Source organism: Mycteria americana, chromosome 12, assembly GCF_035582795.1.
Source record: "Mycteria americana isolate JAX WOST 10 ecotype Jacksonville Zoo and Gardens chromosome 12, USCA_MyAme_1.0, whole genome shotgun sequence".
Taxonomy (NCBI): Eukaryota; Metazoa; Chordata; class Aves; order Ciconiiformes; family Ciconiidae; genus Mycteria; species Mycteria americana.
Window position 1 is genome coordinate 3,057,601 of NC_134376.1, and position 22,001 is coordinate 3,079,601.

Here is a 22,001-nt window from a genome sequence, read left to right on the forward strand (position 1 = left end):
GGCCTACTCCTTCCAACCACTGTATGCGGGTTAAGCAGGAAATACGGGAGGAAGCAAATACTTTTGCCAACAAAATGTTGTCTCTTTTCAGTAACGACCCCCTTTGGAATTAATCCTGATCCTTTGCAGAATGAGCCAAAAATGCCCACTGCGGCAAAAGCCTATTCTTTGCCAGCCTTCTTCAAAATCCTCTGTTTTACAATAAAAGTCGTTCTCGGCTGCCATCGTTGCATGGGGTTTATTAATAAGGCTCTTGGCTTTAAATACTCTCCATCAGGCAACAGGTTAAGACCTCGAAACTGTGGGGCTCCCCGTGCTCTGTCTGGCTATGGCAAGGATGGCTGCAGCTCGCCACAGCCCTGAGCTTCCACCCAGCCTCTGCCTGGGGAAGGACAGGAGCCGGTGCTCGCGGAGAGCTGGTGGGGGAAGAGCTTTGAAGATGGATTTGTTAGTCACGGGAGCAGCATCCCGCTCTCCTGACACGGAGCTGGAGGGGAGGCACGGAGGAAAGTTTATTGCCTGGGCAGCTTCTGCCTTTGGGAGAGGGTCAAGAGGCGTCGCTTGCTCTCGAGGCTTGGCCTCTCCTTCTCCCGATTCCCATTTTAGTAAACCTCCTTTTCTTCCTGTAAAGGTCATTTTCCTGAGCAAGACAATTTATGAGTGGAAGACGGTTTGCTCAAGGAGAGCTCCACCAACTCACGCACAAATCTTCCCGTCCCACAGTAATTCATGATTTGCCCTAATTAGCTTGTATAAACGCGTGGAAACTCCAAGTACAATCTCTTCTTTGCACAGTTCACGTTTGCTTTGCAGGCTGTGTCCTGCTTGTCAGGGGCATTGTTTGTTCAATAATAAAATTGCCACATAGTGTTAATCACAACCTGCAAACATCTAATAAAACAACCATTGGAAGTGTGTATGTAAAACCATCTCTTCACTAGCCCCATTAGGCTGGGCGCTTTCTGCTTTGAAAGCTGCATGACCTCCCTTTTCAATCAATTCCCAGTTATTAACCATGAAAAATAGCATTGGGAACTGCATTTGCAAATTGAATGTGGTGGTATATAATGAACTCACTCTTTAAAACATTCCAGTTGAGGGGAATGTATCTAGCTAACATTTTTTAATCTCTCTTCCCTCCCCCGCCTCCACCTGCACTACATTCAGATATAATTCACAGAATTTGAAATAACTCAAAAGAATAAAACTTCCTAAGCGGAGTTTAAGGGGACGGTGCCTGTAACGACTTTCTATTATCTGTTTATTCTGATCCTTCCAAGCTAAGCCCTTGAGGAGATTAGCTACTCAGCTAAAAATCGCTGCAGTTTAAGAGCCGATCTTTATTTATTAAAATGCTCCGACCTCTAACTTGGGCTTATACATTTATTTATTAAAACTAATGAATTAATGCCCTGGGGGCAAGCGGGGTTTCCAGGGGGCTGTGGCAGCCTCGCAGCCCCCCCCGTGGGAGCGGCGCCGGGCCCCTTCCCACGCAGCAGCCCCCCGGGCCGGGGGGGGGGGTGCGGGGCCAGCCGGACCCTCCGGCCCCCTCAGCCCCCGGTTGGAGCCGGGGGGGGGGGGGGGGGGCTGCATCTCCCCCTTTGGGGGTGCCCGGCCGCGGGGACCCGGCGGAGGTGGAGGGGGCAGGGAGCGGGGGACAAACGCGGGGCCCCTCCACCGGCTTTGCAAAGTCCTCTCCGCCTGGGGAGGGGTGGGGGGGTGTCCACCTCCTCCCCCCCCCCCCCCAACGCCTTCCACTCGTGACGGTGGCTCCCCGAGAGGGCCTGGGCAACCTGCCCTTCGCCACGCATCGCCCGGAGCCCGAACAAAGGCAGGGGGAAGGCAGGCAGCGTGGCCGGGGGTGGGGGCCATGCGGGCGGCCTCCCCCCGCCCCCGACCCCCCGGGGCTGCCCCGGCTCCTCCCGGTTGCCCGCCCCCGCCCTGCCCCGCCGGGCTCCCAGCCCCCTCCGCCTCCGCTTTTCTCCTCCCCTCTCCTCTCCCTCCTCCCCCGGTAAATCCGAAGTTTCCTGTTAGGCACGGGCGAAGCTTTGCAAAGCGGCTGCGGAGCTGTCTGCTCGCTCCTTGGGATTACCGTCGGGAGAGGCTCCGCTCGGCTCGGCACGGCTCGGGAAGGGCCCCCGCCCCCGCCGCCACCTCTTCTCCTCCTCCTCCTCCCTCCTCCTCCTCCTCCTCCTCCTCCCCAGCCCTCCTCCATCCTCCATCCCCGCGGGCGGGCGGGCGCCGCACGCCGAGCCCCAGCCCCCCCCCCCCCCCGCTGGATTTTGGGGTGGTGGTGCTGCGTGGTGGGGGGAGATCCGGCGCCCCGATTGCTGCCTGGTCCCATGTGAACCGCAAGGCACGGCTATGCGCCTGGGGACACCGCGCTCCGCCAAACTAAGGTAGGACCCCCCCCCCCCCCGCCCCATACACACGCCCCCCATCAATTTTCCATCCCCGAAAATAAAAAAGGAACGAGCCCGGTGGGTGGGGGCACCCCGGGGAGGGGGGAAGAGGGGGAGACCCAGCTTCCCCGCGGGGTGGGAGCGGCTGCGCCCGGGAGCGGCTCGACCCCCCTCGCCCGTCTTTGTTGCGGCCGGGGCCAGGTGGGAGCCGAGCCGGGCTGCGCCCCGGGGCCGGGGGGGCCGCCGCCCCTGACCCCCTGCCCTTGCCCCGCAGGTCCTGGCCGCTACCATGACTGATGGCGAGAGCCGAGAGCCGCTGCCGCGCCCGGCCGGCGGCGAGGTGCGGGTGCCCATCGCCGCGCCGCCGCGCCGCCCCGCCGAGCAGCCGCCGGAGGATGCCGGCTCCGGCCCCGGCGGCTCCCCCGGCCGCGACCCGCCGCCCGACCTGGCCTCCGAGGAGGAGGAGCAGGTGCCTTACCCGGCGCTGGCACCCACCGCCTTCTTCTGCCTCAAGCAAACCACCCGCCCGCGCAGCTGGTGCCTCAGGCTGGTCTGTAACCCATATCCTTTCCCCGGGGGACACCGCGCCCCCCGGCCGGCTGGGACAGCCGTCCCCGGGACCCCTCCCCGGGCCCGGGGCACCCCGTCGGGGCTCCGCGTCCCGGCGGCTCGCGGCTCCCTCCAGCTCACGGGGATGCCACGAAGCCTCCGGGGGCCCCAGGGTGTCCCCGTCCGTCCCCCCCCGCCCCTCGCCCCATGCTGTCCCGATCCCCAACCTCGGGGAGGGGGATGTGGGGCTGACAGGCGGGGAGCGTGTGTCCCCCCCGCGCTCATCCCACTGGCCTCAGTCGGGGACACACACGCCAAGGTCCCCTCGGCTCCACCAGCATCATCCGACCGTCCGGTGCGGGAGCGAGAGGGACGGGGCGGCAGGACGAGGTGCCCGGCCTCGGCGTCGCAGGGCGGTGGAGGATGCTGAGCCGCAGCCCCCCAGGACCCGCAGAGGGGAGAAACCCCTCAACTTCCCTGATCTCTCGGTGGGGCGGGAAGGAGCAAAGTTTGAAGACAGCCTCCTATTTATTGTAGAGGCGGTGGGGAATTTCAGATAGGCGCTGACCCTCTCGCTGTTTATATAAGAGAGCTCGGAGTGCATGTGCGCTTTCTCGTCGCAGAAAAATGGAGCGGGTTGGAGTTGCTTTGGGGGAGGCACATGCCTCGCTCGCCTCGGGTCCCGAAAACTCCCCTTTGCTTTTATTCTTTTGCAACTTGCAGGCAGGGAAGGAAGAGGACAGTCAAGCCTCTAAATCTCCCCCCCTCCCCCGTGTCCTTTACCCAGTTTATTAATGTTAAACAAAAAAGAGCAGCGTGTTCCTCTCGGTTGTGACATCCAGAAAATTGAATTTTACCCGAAATGCTTGTGTGCAAGCAGAGAGTTGTCAGTCTGTCTTGATCATCTTCAGAAAGTGAGCTTTTAGCTTCGCTCCGCACGTCAGAAGCGTTGACATTGTGCAGATAATTAATGCTTTTACCTATCCCTGATACCTGCCTGCAGTTTGCTGCTTATATCCTGCCGCTGCTATTAAAAGCATTATTTATTAATATAGTTATTATTGATCTCGCTTCAGTTAACCAAAGAAAAACCCGTGTGCATCTGAGATCACTGTTTTCCTCAGCAACACCACCAAGTCAAGTGTTGTCGTTAGGAGGAATTGCACAATCCTCCCCAGAACGCTGCCTTGGTCTGTTATTAGGAGAAATACTTGCAGGGAAAACCCACAATTTTTATGGCCTTGGGTCTCCTCTCGTTTGAACGAGGTTTACACGAACTATCGACTTTCGCAGAGATATTTCTGCTTTACACCATTGCGAGGGGGGAACCGAGCTCCGATACGCCTGTGGATGGAAGGGAGAAGTAAACAAGTAGTTGCTCTCCACCGCGATGCTTTAGCTGTATAAATACTAAATGTAAATGATGGTTCCGTAACAGAAAAAGTGATCTACCCGGTCCTGGAGGGGCTTGGGGAGGGCACTGCGTTCCTGTTACAGCTGAGAGTGAGTCAAGGCAGATCTCTTCCCTTAAAGCAGGTTATCGTGTTTCAAAACTTTGGGGGCAGGCGGGAGGGAGAAGCCTTCTCCTTCGGCTTTGGTGGGGTCTCGCTCTCCCACGCAGCGCTCTGGGTTCGGCATCCCTGAAGCCGGTACCGCTGACAGGTTAACCCGCAGCTGGAGGGAAACAAAGCGGCGTCGGCACCGAGCAAGGGAGGTTTGTGTAGAAGAGGGTTCCGCTGTGCTCGTGCCGCCGTAGGGTGAGGCTGTGCTTTTATTTTGCCTTTCAGCATCTCTCCTAAGAATTCACAGGAGAGCGAGTTCCTTTACAAAACTTAGCCGTCTGACATAATATTAGATGGAAACTGTGACGGTTGGTTAATAGTGAAGCAGAAATTTAATAAAACTACATGAGCCCTGTGTTGTAGTGTTATTGCTGTCAGAGCCGGTATGTTTTGGTTGTAGCAGAACAAAGCTCACGACGTATCGCAGCAATAGGGACGAGCTCCTTGCTGGGTTTTTTTTCCCCTTCTCCCGGTCGCCGGCAGTCCCACGCATCGCAGTGAGAATAATCCTTCGGTGTCGACTCTTAAGTTTCTGGGCGAGAGCGCTCGCGTTGCTGGTGGTTGTGATTTCTGGAGCTGTTTAACGAAGCTGTGTTGAGCAACCTCAAAGCGAGGAGATGTGCTGCTTGCTCAGGAGCTGGTGCTGTGCCCGAGCGGTGCTGGATGCGTGTCGGACCGCAGGCAGCCGGAGGTCGGGTAGCCTGGGGACAAGTGCCACCGCCGCGGGGCTGGGACGCTTGGAAAGCAGCTAAGGTGGGGAGACTGCTCGAGGACGCGCGTGGGTGGATCGGAGCGATAAGGGCCGAGATCCTCCAAGTGCCTGTCCCAGGGGAAGAGTAACTTGAAAGAGAAGTTGGCAACATAAAGGTGGTTTCTGGCCAGTTGTGCAGTTTTGGTGACTCTTCCTGCCCACCCAGAAGCATAGGTCCATAAACCACAATAACGAGCTTTACGTTTGCGTTAAAATCTCCCTCTGTTACAGAAGGAAGGAATGTGACGGTGAAGTCTTCTAAAATCTGAGTCTGAAGAGCTTCACTGAGGTGCTCGCTCACCTGGGAAGCACTAACCCCTTCTGAAAAGCAGCTTCTCTCCCTCAGTGGTGCTTTTTCTTGCTGGGGGAGTTGTCCTTTGCTCTCTTTGGGGTTTATTTTGGGGGTGAGGGGGAGGAGGAGAAGGTCTTGCTCCATGCCCTCCGATGCCCGCGTCCTTCCTCTCCCCGCGTCCCTCCTCTCCCCGTGCTCACCGAGTGTTTCCCGGTGTGCGAGTGCATCTCCGTGTGTCTCCCCTGGGGTGTTTCAGTTCCAAAACTTGTGCACGCTTCCCCCTGCCGCCAAGCAGAACTACTTCACCCGGGTGTCCCCGGGCTGCGGACAGAGTTGTCCGTCTGTCTGACATGCCTTGAAAAGCGAGGGTGTCCCATCCTGCGCATTTGGGGTCCGGTTCCCAGCGGGTCCCCGTTGGCTCTTGGGGGTGGTCCCATGGGATGCTCCTGGCAGAGGTGGGGAGCTGCATCCCGCCACGCCACGGGGTTTGCACCGCAGATCTGGGTGCATCAGCATCTGAAAAACCAAATGCCCCCGCGGTTCGGGGAATGCCATCGAGTGCGTATTGCGTGGGGCTCGTGGCAAACCCCTGTCAATCCAGATCGCTTGAACCACGAAAGCCGCCCGGCCGCTCCGAATATTTGTCAGCAGCAGAGATAGCCCAGACCTGTGGCCTGGAGCAGGTGGAAATCCTCCGCGGCTGGGCCAAAAGCGTGGTTTGCCTTTGCGGCTTAAGCAGAGGGGGTTACTGCCAGGCTTAGAAATAGCTAAAAAAAGCTGTTGCCTGGTTCTCGGGGGGACAGGTGGGGTGGGGATCAGCTTTCGGGGCTGGGAGCCTGCCTAGCCGGAGGCACGCGTCCGCCCAAAGGGCTGCGCATCGGAGGGAAAACGGGGGAGTGGGCAGATGTAGTAGATGCACGTTTGTGTTTTTAATAGCTGTGCTGCGTTTGGGAATGTTAAGAACAACCTGGGAAAAAATCCCGCCCTGCCCCCCCATTTGCATGGTTTTGTATTAATAAAACCAAGAAACTTCTGAATTCTCAAACAACAGAAAGCAAAAGATCTGTAAGGAGCTGATTTTCAGGTGTGGGAGCAATAATCAAAGAGTTCTGCCCATTAAAGTTTAATCAAAGGAGCAGAAAGCGTTCGGACTGGCTCTGGGTTTGATTTTCACGGCGGACTTTTGTCAAGCTGTTTGCTGTGGCGCGTCATTCTTCAGCTTTCCTAAGCGATGGCTCCAACACAGGAGTCTCCTTCCGAGCTTTGGGGTTACCTCCAAACCCAAATTCAACCAGCAAGTCACTTGTACGTGACAGTTTAGAGCAAATAAACAGCCTGAATATAGTTCTCGTGACATGGGCAATGGTTGAAATCGAATTTTCAACTGTCGGGTTGTATTGTGTTTTCCCTCTGTTATTACTGACTGACTTTTAATTTGCCTTTTTTTAAAAAGATATATAATTAGAAGCAAACTTACTTCTTTCTTCAGTTGTGGATCTCCTACGTGGGTTTATTTATAGAGGTCTGTGGGTGGGACTTTGTGTACTCGGTGTGCACGTTGGGTGGTATAGAGCGAGATTTTGGGGTTTGCGATCCTGCAAGGTCCTTCCCTGGCTCTTCCCAAGCGCCGCTGTTCACTGACAGCTCTACAGAAACACGGAGCTATGCCTGTATCCAGACAGGTGTTTCCTTCAATATATATATATTTTTTTTTTTTTTTTTTTTTGCTGTTGCTAATATTTTGATCAACGAAGTGTTGAGTCACTTTTTGTCAATCCCTACATGTCCCGGCACCCCGGGGGGGATTTGGCCACAGCTCCTGGCCCTCGCTGGTTCGTGCACGTGTAACGCGGCGGTGGGCTGGGATGGCAGCCGGCACCATCCACGTGCCTGAGGTGGAGCAGCTGGGAGGAACGCTGACTTCGTGTCCGTCCAGTGCGTTGCATTGCTGCAAGGGGTTTTACTGTACGACCGGCTGGAGAAATGGGCCGTAACCCGGGACGTACCGCGCAGCGGCGATTAAACCTGCTTTCCATCACGGTGCCGAGTGTCGGCTTTGCAGCACGGCTTTGATAAGGCTCGAGCAACTTTGCTGGTTATTTAGTGATTCATAAAAACATGCAGTGATTCATTATAGGTTGAATGCTGTGTGCCTTAGTCAGAGAAAACTCTCCTCTGATTTATTTTCTCAAGTGGCTACAGAGCTTGTTGGTGCCAGCTGATTTCTGTGGGATTTGGCTCTGTTCTCCTGTTTGGGTAGAGTCTCCTCGTGCATCAAATCTCGTTTTTATTTTTTGAAATTTTTTTTCTGAAGTGCTTTTTCTTGCAGCACTTGCTAGTTGCCCTTACAAGCACTTCGGGGCAGACCTAACATCCTGCATGTTATTTCCGAGCGTTTCTCAGTATAGGCTTCTATACGCTTGGATGGTGAAAAAACACCATTTTTCATGAAGTGCGTATCTGCTCTCTTTCTAAGGCTCTGGTCTTCACTCCGTCTTCCTGTTCTTCGTCCTGGGCTAAGCTTTGCTCGGCAGTGTTATAAATTGTTTTCTGACACGAGGCTTGCAGTTCTCTTCATTCCTTATTGCACAATGGATGTGTTCTGGCTCCCGCGTCCGTGGGAGCAACGCAATTTGTGATTTGGGGGGGGTGATACTGAAGCACACGGAGGTGTGGGTATAAGTGGCCAGGTCTGGGCTCCCATCAGTTTGACAAACTTCATTTGATTGCTCTATCGTAAGCGTGTATCAGATTTGAGGAGCTTTATCAGAAAGCCTTTGCTGTTAATCTGTTCTTATTCAGGCTGTATCCTGACAAGTGCAATGGGAGGGTTTGACCGAATCATAATTTGTCATCTCCGAATATAAATATTGCAGTTAAAATATTTAGCGTGCTGTGGAAAAACCCGTTAGCGAATAAATGTATTTCTGGCCTCATCCTGGGAGCTGCTGAGCATCCACGACGCCCACTGAATCTGGTGAGAGGCGCAGGTGCTGTGCACCCAGCAGCATCTCCCGCTGAATGACAAGCAATTAGGAAACAGAAGGAAGAAAAGTCTTGTAAATTGTAACTCGTCTAAAAATATGTTGTCCACATGTGTTTTAGCTCCTTTCATTTCAGCGTTCCGTGTTGGCTCAATACATCTAATCAAGAGTTTAGTCCCGAGTTTTGTCTTTAATACCAACGGAAGCTATCTTTGGTGGCTTGTCGTGGTCCCTGCATCCCTGGCACCGCCAAAACCCATCGTCTCTGACCTCTCTGTTGCACCCTGAATTCCTTAAGCACGGCTCGTGGCTTGTACCTCTGTGAAATGCCTTTTATTCCTGTCTTCCGGCCAAACTCGGGAGTATGGATCAGTGTTGGAAATCCCTGTCCTGTGGCAAAGCTGCTGGAATCTGTGATATTTAGGAAAAATGTCAGCGTAAGCGGCTGCGTGGGCAGGGGGGTGGCTGGTTGCTCAGAGCAAGGTGTTAAGCTCTCTGCAAACTCAAGCAGGCATTAGTAGGTGCTTGGCTCCTGTTTTCAAAATGACTTTTGCAACCCAAAAAGGGTTAGAAAGCTAATTGCAAAAATACTTTCAAAGCAGACGAGGTTTTGCCGTAGCTTTTTGCAGCAAGGACTGACGGTGTACGGCAATACCTGTATGCGTTCAGGAGTGTGAGTGCGGGGAAACCATAAAAAAAGACACGATGCTGGTGCCCAAGAATGGAAATGTGAAATTGTCTGATGAAATGAAGTTGACTCATAACAAAAAAAAAAAAAAAAAAAAAGTCCGTCTGAGCAAAGTGTACAAAGTAGACCGGAGGTATAAGTAACGAAAATAAAACTACATCTTTGACTTTAATGAAATAGAATATTCAACAAAGAGAATCCTATTTAACCCTTCCTCACCCCCAGTTCCGATCTTTCCCTTACGCTGGCGAGACCGGCCGTGTACGCGGGCCGTGCGCGGAGCCCCTGCCGCCCCGCTCCTCTCTCCCTGTTGCGTTTGTGTTTGAGTTCCACGCTGAGCGTGCCGCTTGTTGGAGTTTTAGGGATTTATCTCGGCGTTGTCCCAAGTCAGGACTGCAGCGGGTATCTCTGAGCAGGTTTAATTCGCAAATGCGCTTAGAAAAATTTTGCCTACCTAGTTCTTCCTCACCCTTTAACCTAGTTAGTGCTTTTATTGCTACAAAAGGCAATGGAGTCAAGTTAACTCTCTCTGCATCCACATATTCACATTTACTATATGTATAGTTTCATTGAAGATAGTAATTAAAATTATTTTAGGGTGTCTTTGTGCGTGCTTTCCCTTTCCTGCTAATTTTTTGGAAATTGTTCTGTACTGGATATTCCCCTCCAGTGAGAAACTGAGAGACACCAACCTGTTGCATCAGATTTTACTGAAGATTGCGTGTAATCTCTGTGAAATATCTACAATTGACTTGTTATTTTCAGGCTGTAATTTATAACCCTTCAGAGCAATTAATTTGCTACTTTTCAAGGCATTTACAAGATGCATCCCAGACTCCGCTTTGTAAAGTTTTTCCAATTGCCTTCAGTTTTCTCACCTCTCAAATCTGGTGGGAACCGATAAATGCAGTTTCAATTTGCAGTTTGTTTACAAGTTTGGTTTATGTATTGAGTCCATATGTATTTTTTCCCAGCATGTCTAGATGGCAAATCCCTTAGAAATGTAAAACAACATATCGCACGAGTAGAACAGCGCTGAGTAATGGGAGCAGAAGATGAGAGCCTATAGCTAATCTCTTCTTCTTTATGTTGCAGATGAATTTTATGCAGTGTAGCCCCAAGCTGGATATAGGTATTTTCTGAATATCATACAGCTGTCTCTAAGATGCTTTCCTGTATTTCAGTGAGGTTTTTAAAATACAACAGTCGCTTTAGATTTATTCTAGTTGAGTTTAAGCATACCCTCGTTTACCTTTTCCTTGGCTTTTGTTACTTGGGGTTTTGGGGCTCGGGCTGGCTCCCGCCGGGCCGGTCGGCAGCATCCGCCCGGGCTTACTTGGAAGCAAAACCTCAGCTTTATCTGCCATGCTCTGTCTAAATGACATGGTTGGGGTAACTCCATTAGAGCAGCTGGGATCACATTAGTTTACAGTGAATGAACTCTGAATCATGTTTTTCACCGTGTGTTTGTGTGGTGTTGTTTCTTGTTTGATTTTTTTTTTTTTTTTTTTTTAAATTGCTTCTGCAGACAAGAAGCATTGAGCTGCCTACTTACAGAGCTCCGATTAGTTTTCCGCTGGATTATGCACGTAGCTTGTGGTCTGCCTTTTCCTTACGTATTGGTGTAAATCAGGAGGAGTCCCAGGGGTACAGCCTTGGCTCCGTGGACCGCACACCCAGAGACACGCAGGTGTGGTTTTACTTTTATCACACACATCACACTGAATTCAACCTTGTTGGGCATCCGACCTGTGCAGCAGCGGCCTTTGCCACCAGCATTAAAACTCATGCAAGAAATATGTTACCTCTATTTACACAGATGTTTTAAGCGAACTTGAGCTCAGATTTTGCCCTTAATTCTTAAGGTAGCATCTGGCGTTTGTGTCCAATCCGTTAATCCTGCCGCCGAAGCAGCCTTGTGATTTTAAGATACACTTTTAACTGAATATTTAGCTGCCTGGGATAGGAGGTGAGTTATTACGTGATCTCCCCTAATAGTTAATTCTAAGATAACCTGGACCAACTTAAAACCATCAGGGTATGTACTGTATTTCTGAAGCAGCAGTTAGGAGTCATCAGCCTCTAATCAGAATTAATAATCAGAACTAATAATCAGAATTAGAAGCTGATGAGCTCTGTACAGGGCTTCCAGGGCTGTTCCCAGCCTCCTGCCGCAGGGAAGTAGCAGCGGTCGCTCCGGAGCTGGCCGGCCGGGCTGGGGGCGAAGAAGGGGAGCTTTGACAAGATGCAGCTGTAAAAGACAATTTTCCTCTTTCTTTCCCTTTAATAAAAATCTGTTCTGAGCACTGTACCAGGCAGACTAGTTTGGCAATGGATTAAATGTGCAGCTTCGAGATCTAATTTTGCCCGTTTCAATTGACAGATGGAAATTGTGTGCTTTCACAATGCTACTAGTATCTTGCGATTTTGCTCAGAAGCGGTGCCTCTGAAGGCCATCCAGAGAAATAAGATGACTTTGTACGTGGGTACGTCTCTTTGTGATCGCGGTTCCTTCGGAGGGTGAATTCAAGCTGTGTGACTGCTCCCGGCCCCTTTCCTCCATCCTTGTGGTGCAAAATGGGAAGAGGCTTTGCCTGAATATCTATTATTCTGGTAGATCTTGTTGCAGAAAGTCAACCCCAAGTTATGGTACGGGGTGTTTGGGACATCTGTCATGTTCCAGAAGGCTGGAGAGTCAGATTAGCTGGGATGTTGGATGAACGTTACAAACGGGGACGTTTTGGGGGGAGCGTCCCCTGGGACCCTCGCGAAGCTTGGCGTACCCAAACTCCTCGAGCCCCATCGCTCGCCTCTCCGCCCGCGCGTTTGTTTTGATTTTCCTGTTGTTCAGTTAAACCCTCTGAGATTTGCGATGGGTACGCAGGTATTTGCATAGAGATCCGTTCCTGTCTCGGAGGAGCTGCAGCCCAGGCTGCTTCTTGACGTGGTTGAGGAGAGAAAGCATGAACTGACACCTCCTTCATTGGGGATGACAGAGAGAGGAAAGGATGAGGAGCTCACCGGGAGACAAAGCAAACCGTGGGTTTTGGTACCGCAAATAGAAATTCTTCGGGCTTAGATTTTTGGGGACAGCTGATGGGAAAGCAGAGGAACACAGAAATGCGACATTTGTGTGTACATACTTAATACATGTATGTTTTTATATATATTTGTGTGTGCCCATGCTGTCGTTTCTAGCAGAAGGGACTTCACTTTGTTTGCAAAGGAATGAAAACCTTTCTCGTGGAGGTTGATAGCAAGCAAGTAAGTTTATTCCTTGGTTGGGTTTGTCCATAAGGATGCTGTCAGACGTGGAGGTGCTGATTGAACTCCTGCGGTGAAATAATGAATCCACGAGATCTTTGTCGTTGCCTTTGGGTTTCCACCTGTAGAGGAGTGTAGGGAAGCAGCAGTTTGGGTTTGGAAAAGAAACTGAGACCCTATTTTGCAGCCACGTGTTCCAGGTCAGGTAACTTCAATGCCAGCAAAGCTGATGGGTCCAGGAGCAGGATTTAGCCCTGAACACATTGTATATCCCCAGCCTCTTATTACCAGGCCCTTTTCTAAGTGTGTTTGTGCGGAGCCTGTAATGGTATAATGTACACTGTAATTTTGCTGTTGAATCTGAGCTACTTTGGCATGGTGGGGACTAGGCGGCTTGTAGCGATTGGAACATTACGGCTTATTGAATTTCATAGCCTGGAGGACTGAACCGTACAGAGCAACTCTTGAGGAAGGGGAAAAAAAATAAAATGTCACCTATTTCTCCCGAATCTTTTTTTCTAGGACGATATTTAACATACTTGGGCTTCTGGGTATGGGCAGATGGGTGGGGGAGATGCCAGTGATGGGAAGCAAACCCTAGGAAGGTTGCTGTCCTATTAAATAGGCTCCCAAGGAAAGAGATTTGGATCCATTCCCAAGGGCACTGGTAAATGCCACATCTGTGAATATGCTGGGATTTCCTTCACCTCGCTTCCCGCTAAAGATTTGAATTTAATCTCTATCGACACTGGTAATGGAAGAGCAGAAGTCAGGAGGGCATCGTGTTTCAGATGTGGTTGTGGTGTTTTCCCTTTATCGGTGATCCTGAATATTGTTTCTGCAATTTCAAGCGTACGCCAGTGCTGTAAACACTTTTATTACAGTCATGACCGCTGGCGTGGGTCTCCCGTCTGCTCCAGTGCAAACCTCGACCTCGCGGAGGTTTATAAGGCAACAGTAAAAAATCACTCGACACCAAATCTTGTGTCTTTTACGTGAAGAGAGGCTCATGAAAGGCTTGATTGACCACCACGGTCTCTTAAATCTCTTATCAAGTCGCACAGCGAGTGCAGGGTAAGTTCTCGCACATAATTTCGGAGCCAGCTCCCGAGAGCACGGCTCTGCTGGGCAAAAGTTGGTTTAGTTTCTGCACGTTGTTGTCCTCTGCTTCTCTGATGAGGATCAGTAAAATGTTCACTTATGAGAGTGCCTATTTTTAGTGTCCATGTCATCTGGAACTTACCTGCTCTGGACGGAAAAAATACTACATTTCATATAGGCTTTGAAGAGATTTTCTCATTTTCACTGTTAAGTATGAACCTGTTCTTGAACTAATAATTTGGTATTTAAAAGGGGAGCTCTGGACCTGCTGAAGTTGGGGGTAACTCTGTTGTTGAGGCCAGGGTGAGGGATAAAAAGGGATTTCACAGTTGGGTCTTGGCCAGATGCTTTTCGCCCCTGTCATGGGCTAACCCCGTTTTTCTGGCCCTGTCTCGGTGTTTGTCACATGTACGAGTCCTGCTCCGATGGCTCCATCTCCCACCTACAGCTTGATGCCCCTGTTACGATGAACTGAAATCTTACCCCATTGCTAGAGCAGGGTTTGCCATGACTGGAGAAAATCAATGCTCAGCCATAGCAAAATGGAGAGTCTTCTTAAGGCCATATCTATTCTATTTTTACATTTTTAATTATTTTTTTTTAAAAAACATGTGTGTCATTGAAATTTCCCAGGCCCTGCTGAGTCATGGCTGGTTTCTTTGTAGCTCTGTTGAGTTTTTGACAAGTACCTACCAGGCTTTCCCGTGTATGTTCGTCAAGGGATGGAGCTCACAGAGCTGCCTCTTGTGTGCATGGGCAATCAATTATGGAGCCCATTTGCCATTTCCATTATTAGCATTTGCATCAGGGCAGCACTTAGGCTGAGCCCAGAGCTGCAGAGCTCAAAGTAAGAGGCAATCTGGGGCTGAGATTGCTTCAAAGAGAGTGAGTTGGCTTCTTGCAGAAAGCGAGAAGGGAACCACGCCAAGGAGCAATGAGGTGACTTGCAAGGGGTCATGCAAACAACGAGCAGTGGAGGTGGGGGAGAGGCTGTGACTTGAGCACCTGCAATTCCTCCTGTGAAGCACCTTCAAAATAGCTGATATCCACGTGAGCAGAGCAGAACTTCATCTAAGAAACAGGTACCAGAGATTAGGACTAATTTATAAAGCCCTGCAGTGCGTGAGGTCGGTGCTCTCCAGATGCTCCAGAAGAACCTCTGTTGGCTTGAGGAGGGAGAGGCAAAGCTTATGGATGAGGTGAAGGGAATAACTTCAGCTAAATGGCATTTGGACGCTACATGGACATCAGCAGTCCCATCTTGCTGTGAGTTTATCTGGTATTTTACTGTTGCTGCTTATCTGAGACCGGTTTTTGCGCGGGAGCTCCATGGGCACGGAGCTTTCACGGTGGAAATGGTTGTTTCCTATTGCTCTGGTGCGTTCCCATGGTCCCATTGCGACCCAGCAGGACTGTTCATTTTGGTAAGGGCTGTGGAGTTTGCCCTTAAGCGAGACAGGAGGGATCAGTTAGGCAAAATCAATCCCCTGCCTGCTCCGTATCGCTTTGTCCTGATAAGCTGTCGGTTTAGCTCTAAATGCCGTGTTTGAAAGCACAGCTCTGCTCTCCAGGATGGGTCAATGTCAGCAGCAGTATTAGTTGAAGGATGTATTTAAGCCACCAGCTCATCACAAGAAAGGGAAGCTACATCTGAGGCATCGTTTCTTGGCAGCTTGTGATCTTTCATAGGTTGGAGAGAAATTCGGCAGGATAAAATATCCTCGGCTACCTCTGAGTCAGTCTGCAGTTTAATGTCAGTCCTAATAGCAGGTTGTAGCAGCGAGGAGCTGGAGGTGGAGCTGCGGTTGGGTGGGATGGAGCTGTTTGCTCGCCAGCCAGGTGCGGTCCGACCTGCGTCCCGATGCTCCGCCAGCGCGAGGAAAGGCGGGGGGGTCACGAAGGGGATCCCCGAGCCCTTCTGCAACCTCCGCTCGGGGAAGAGCCAAGGGCAAACAAGGCACAAGTCATCCCCTCGAGGCAGTGGTGCTGCTGGGGTCACAAGCGAGTAATGTCAGGGGGTCACTTAAGGACCGAGTTCAAGCTGGCCTTAACCCTGCGTTTCCTGGCTTTGCCTGATGGAAGCCAGACCCGTTGCCTTGTTTGAACACCGGCTTTACAGCAGGGGTGATGGATTGCAGTGTGAGCTTTACCACCCTTCATCGCTGCTTCCTCTGCTCTTTTGGCCCGTTGTGTTCAGTTCAGTCAGAGTTTATTATAAATAACTTCAGATAGCAAGCTGAAATATCCCGGGCTCGCTTTTTTTTTTCCCCCCTTGGCAGTTGCAGAGCATGAATCGGCTTCAAGGCAATTGAGGTATTTTAACGTAACATTTACAGCCCATATCTATACAAAATGTGACTTGTGTTTATAGAATTGTGCCTTTAACAGTCTCTTATCAAAACATATGGGACTCTACGGTTGGATGCTGGGGTTCCTCTGAAGCATTCCCCAGACAATACAGTTCCACATTAGATTGTCTTATGATGTCTGTAGACTTAACCGAGTCTGTTCCTCTGCACACACAGTTGCGCGGCTTTCCTGCCTGGCCTGCAGCACTCGCTTCACCTCCTCCGAGCTCCTTCCAAGAGCCCTTTGAAAACCCCTTATCGCCGAGTCCTCCCTGCGCCCGTGCGTGTCCTTGGCAGGCAAGGCAATGTCACGACGCAGAAGAGCACATCGTGCAAAACAGGATAAGGTATCAGCAAAACGGAGCGATGGGCTGACAGAGCGGTACGTTTGGGAGCAGGGAGCGGTGAAACAAGTCCTGAGAAGCGAGGTTTGAATTTTTCCCTGCTGCAGATCTCGCGGAGGGTCTCGTTCCAGAGCAATCGCTCCTTGTTTGCACGGCGTGCCCTGGCCAGAGCCTGGGGTCACGCTGGGCTCCCCGTCATCAGACCATGAAACAGGGAGACGCGTCCTCCCCCAAAGATGTTAGTGCGTCAAGGAATGCGTTTGGCCCTGGCAGCGCGTCCTGATCCAATCTCACGTTGGATGCTGTCCAGGTTTTCTGCAACTTCAAATGGCTCTTGGTGCAATCCATTACCAAACAACTGTTATTTTGCCTGCCGGAGCGAGGGGACCAGACGTCCACCGGACGCTCTCTGCCTTGTTAACGCCTGGACCAGCATCCTTAAAAAGGCACACGGTCCTGTTGTGTTTAGTAGGGCTGCCAAGAACAACAAGATCTATCGGGCTCTGCGCTGCTGTTGCGTCCCGTGGTGTTGCTTCCTCTGGTACGCTGTGACGTGCTGCCCTTTCTGGAGGGCTGGAGAGCCGAGAGCCTTCCAAAAGTTTCAGTTTCTCATTCAGAGCCTGTCTGAACTTCCATCCCGAGCTGCTTTAGTCTGTAAATTGGAAAGAAAGTTTGAGCAAAAATTGGCCTTCCCGTGGAAGTTCTTGTCCTCTCCAGCCCATAAATTTTAATGGGAATTGGGCACGCTGAATCTCAAGGCAGCAGTGCAGATCTCAGCCTCTTCTGAAATGAATCGCACTTACTCAGGCCTGAGGAAAGCTCCTCATCTATCCAGGTATCTGGAATGGCCCTTAATGCTTGGGTTTATATCCTGTGCCTATTTGATAAAAGTGTGATTGAACCGCTTATTTCAAGATGTTGTTTGCAGAGGGCTGTGGGGAGTTCAGGAGGATAACGCCGCGGCTGGGCAGGATTGACTAAATTACCTAATAAAGTCATCTGGCTGTGGGCAAGGTCTGGTTTGCCTTTCTGGTGGGTGTAAGTGCTTTGGTTTATCCAAGCTCACGAGCTGGTGGCCCAGGTCACGCTGCAGCTCCCAGGACAGACCCAGCAGCTCCTACTAGCCTTTGGAAGGGCTGATAATGGGTGACTCTCCTGAGCTGCCACTGTGGGACCCAAATCCCTTGGGTCTGACGGGACTACGCAGCCCCTTGGGTGCCCCCGTTTCCTAGCAGTGCCTCTTGGGCATCAGGAAGACGGCGGCTTGCTCACAGCACTTCAAAAAGAGAGATGTATGGCTCTTGTCTTTGCTTGGTGCCCGAGCATCGCCCACCTTGGTCTTGTATCTCCTGCCAGTGCTGAGCCTGGATAACTTCTCCCAGCAGCCTGGCCTGATCTTTCTAGTTCTGGTGCTGCTTGGCCGCTTTTGGCTGGAGAAACACCCTGGTTGTTACGTGTTTTTCCATGGGTGCTTGGTGAACCCCTGCTCCTTGGGTCCTCTCCTGCTGGGAGGGTGGCTTTGCACCGATGTCCCCTGGCTGCACAGTGACAGCTTCTTGGGAGCCGTCTGTCCACTAGATGTCAAACCTCTGCTGCAAAAGAGGTGCTGCAGCTCTCGGGAAAGGTTGCAACCACAGATGACGTGTAGGGAGCAAAATGGGATTTGAAGTCTGACATGGGCGGACGTCCACCGATTACCTCACTGCCCATCTGGGGAAAGTGGGGGATTTCAGCTGGCTTTCCCTGTTGACATATTTCAAATTAAAGCAGAGTGGGAAAGGAATGCGTTTTTTTTTTTTTTCCTTTTTTTCCTGGAAGTGTATGAATTATTTCAAGTGAAATGTTTCGAGGGTTCGGTTGTCCTCCAGCTGAGGGCTTCAGACATGCTGCCAAAGGGGCTTCCAGATTTAGAAGTAAACCTATGGGGACCCGATTCTGATCTCATGATCTTACTTTTACACCAGTTTTTATGGGAAGCACCTGCTTTAACATGAATAGCTACTGATCATCGCGAGCATAATTTGAAGCAGAACCTCCCCCTTGAGATATTGCTGGACATCGGTGGGGTCGGAGTACGGTCAGGACCTCTGTTCTCATACAGATTGGATGTCTCTGGTGCCATTGCTTGGTAAAATGATATTTCACAACTTATAGCAGGAATCTGGTACTTCTTTTGTAAAGTCAGAAAGTTTCATTCTGTTCCATTTATTTTATTGACCTTTGGATCAAGAGATCCCACTGGTTGCTGAATACGGGGAAGGTTATCGCTTTACTTTCCCTTGGGTTTATGTTCTTTTTATCTGTGTATTTGCACTGCCAGGGCCAGGAGGTGGATAAACCTTTGGGCTGACCCAGTTGCATTCCTTTGGTGGAAGCGATCATGGAGATATGGACGTAGTTTAGGGTGTTATATCTGTTCCCCTGTGTCTGTCTGTCCCCTAAAGGTTTGGCTGGGCTCCCGTGCTTGGGTGCCCCGAAGGAAGGAAATTGTAAGTAGCCCAAAGTCTGCTGTGATCCCACCAGGCCGGGGAGCTGAAAGCATCCAGCCAGCCCTTGGCACGTGCTGCTCAACTCGTGTCCCAAAATTCCCATCAATCGGGGTCTCCTTTTGTCTTAATTAAGAAAAAAAAAATTGTATATATACTTGTATGTTCCTTAGTTCTAGCGTGAAGAGAAGATTCCTGTTTGGGATTATTTTTAGTCTCTGAAATTATTCATGAGGCTGCTTTCCCTGATTTATGACAATACCCAGCACATCGCCATGTAAATGACTTTTAAATGGAATGTTTCAGCAGTTTTATAAGAATTCCTCATGTGAGGGAAAATAAACAGTTTGTCATTTACCAGACTGTATTTGATTATTAGATTTGTTACTATAAACATCAGGCTACGCTTCCTTCAGCCGAGGCTGCCAGAGATATATGACTTCAGAGAGCCATACCATTAAATAAAAACTAACCTGATGTGAGAAATCAGCACGGGATTGATCAGGCCTGTTCCCCGCTGGCCAGATAGATGCTTGTTGGCCAAAAATGAATATCTAATGTGGAGATTAACGTGACTCCAGTTTTTCAGATCTCATTCAAAGAGCAGACAAGCTGTGAAAGGTGAAGCCCGTGGGTTTGGCATCCTGGGGTCCTGGTAGAGCACCAGGCTGTGCCATAGGGCTGTGGTGCTCCATCTCTGTGCTCGTTACTGGCCTTGTCTGGGGTTTGAAGAAGTCAATGCCAAGTGGTGAGCAAGAAAATCAATGTACAGTGGTACGGTGAAACCTTGCAGTGCTGGTGAGGGGACTGGATGGGCAGAGCATCCCTGATGTGCACCAATGCCTTTTATGTGCAGGCACCAGCATGGAAGGACTGTCATGTGAGTGGAAATATAGCCATGGAAATTTGTCAGTCCATTGCTAAAGGGGTCTAAAATACCTCTCGGGCCCTTGGGGATCAGGCCTAGAGAGTAAAACCTTAAGCCAATAACCGCATGGCAGCTTAGGAGCTTCTTATAGGACTCATCCTTTTCCCTTGAGCTAAAATGCATCCTGTGTGGAAAGGAGTTTTCCGTAAGTCCAGTGATTTGGAGGAAGATCTTGGCTGTAAGGACTATGAAGAACATTTTGGAAGTGGCTGGACTTGTTTCCAGGGCACGGTGCAGCGAATGGCAGGTTGTGAAGTGCAGCATCAGGTACCTTCAGACCCCGGTGCCTGCAGTTCCTCGTCTCACGTGCCAACAGGCTCTGCACCGGCTCCGCAGATGCCATCCCCATGCACACATGGCACTGGAATGTCTCTGCTACACTTGGAAGGAGATGACTCCTGCCCTGGGATGCACATAGCCAGCGACACGTGTCCCATCACAAGGCTCCAGGCAGCTCTCTGAACCCCTGGATGTCCCTGCTGCAATGCACCCTCTCACCGGGGAGCGGGGAAGCGTGGGGGGCGTGAGAGTTACAGGCAGAAACAAGCAGAGAGGAAAATCAACCATGAAATTGGTAATTTTAGGAGCTCTACGAGGGAAGAAAATGCTTGTTGTTAGACACCATGTAATTGCACCGCAGTGCCCTGGGTTACAGGCAGCAGACGGTGTCGGTTTGCTCAGGAATGGTCCTTACGCCTTCTGACTCGGGTCTGCAAGGACCTGGGAAGAGCAAGAGCTGATGAGAAGAGTGAGGTGTCACCATGGTGTGGACCAAGGCTGCACGTTTGGGTCCCAGGGTGGGCAGGGCTTAGGGTCACCAAGGCAGTAAGCCCCCGGCTGTGTTGCTGTAGGTTATGCAGAGGAGGAGGAGATGCACCCTCATCCCATAGCACGATTCCCACGCTCACCGAGGCTGGGACAGCAATTCTTACTGAGCCTCCCCTTCTCCTCTCCTGCACATCGATGCAGGACTTGCGTAAGGTGGATGATTTTGGGTGCTCCCCTGGGCTGGCTTGTGATAATTCAGGGACCTGAGAAGATTTTTACGATCGCAGTCTCCTTGTTTTCCAGAAGTTCAGTTTTCCTTCAGCCCCTCTCTTCCCCCAAAGCCTTCCGCAGTGTGAACCAAAGATAAAGCATGGTGATACGGATTAAAAAAAACTTGCTTGGAATGGGACAAACCGCCTTTCCTCATTGCAAGGGATGGCTCGTGCCTCCGTGGCCCTCGAGTGCTCCCCTTCCGAGGCGCTATGGCTGCGGTGGCATTGTCGCAGGGGTGTTTCTGGGTGTCCCTGGGATGGTGATGAGCTGAATATCCACGGTGCTGATGCTTTTGCTGCCGGGCACACGAGCAGGGTGAGATGTGAGGGACATGTAAAAGGGTAAATGGTCTGCAAGGTCACGGTGGTAGACAAGTGGGTGAGATTAGGGGGGGGCCTGGAGGCACGTGGCCCTTTTCCACTGCAGCAGGTTTGACTACAATTCCCCAGATCCCAAATTCGTCCTCCGTCTCCGTTCCTCAGCAGTGCTCAGGTTGGCAAGGGCAAGAGCCGGGGAGGGTGCAGGCAGGAGCTCATGCTTCATCCGTCACGAGAATTAAACCGGAATTAGCGGCAGAGCCGAGCCTTGTGGGATCGGCAATAAATCCTCTCGGGAATATGGTGTTTGTCTGGGCTTCACCGGGTGAGCTGTCACGGGGACAGGCCCCTCGGAGGGGCTGATGAGATGCAGGACAGCCTGGCCGCGGAGCCAGAGCTGCGTGGGGAGGAGGTGCCGTCCCCCAAAACCACGTCTGCCGCTGTGCTTTGGCCGTCCCCGAGGGATGCGGCTGGGGCACCCGCAGCCAGCGGTCATGGAAAGCAGGAGGAGCAGGGCCTTGGTGCTACCACCGCACCTCAACTGGGACTTCTGCCATCGCTTCCGATCGCTTCCGTCAGTGCCGGTTCCCCGGCGCAGGCACTGTCCCTCGCCGGGATGATGCCGTCCTCGCTGCTCCGAGGTCCCACGTGCGTTTCGGTCTCTTGCAGAGTACCTGGTCCCTGGCACCGCTCTGTTCGGGGGGGGGATATAAATGGTGATTTTACATGCGTAGGTTGTCTTGCTGATACTTTTTATTCCTCCGTGAAAAGCTAACGCTGTGTTGTAAAAACAAATCTCTGGCCTTTTGCTTTCCGAATAGCAAAGGGCCGACGTGTTAATAGGAGGGAGGGATGGGGTGGCGGGCTGCCAGCGGGATGTGCTTCTTCCCTGGGGCTCCGCTTGCCAAGATGCCATCAGCCCGGCTCCGGGAAGGCTTTCCTGC

General features: G+C 51.4%; 1 protein-coding gene across 3 annotated transcripts in view; it reads left to right on the plus strand.

Moving 5' to 3' along the window:
- Positions 1–2,030: 2,030 nt before the first annotated feature.
- The window catches only part of CACNA1H (calcium voltage-gated channel subunit alpha1 H), a 262,906-nt gene continuing 242,935 nt past the window's right edge, over positions 2,031–22,001 (plus strand). For all 3 annotated transcript variants that reach the window (XR_012777680.1, XM_075515653.1, XM_075515654.1), the window contains exons 1-2: positions 2,031–2,399; positions 2,677–2,962. Coding sequence is in view for 2 of the 3 variants with exons in the window: in XM_075515653.1 (XP_075371768.1) it covers positions 2,692–2,962 (271 nt within the window). In the remaining variant the exon portion in view is untranslated. The remainder of the gene's footprint in view (positions 2,400–2,676; positions 2,963–22,001) is intronic.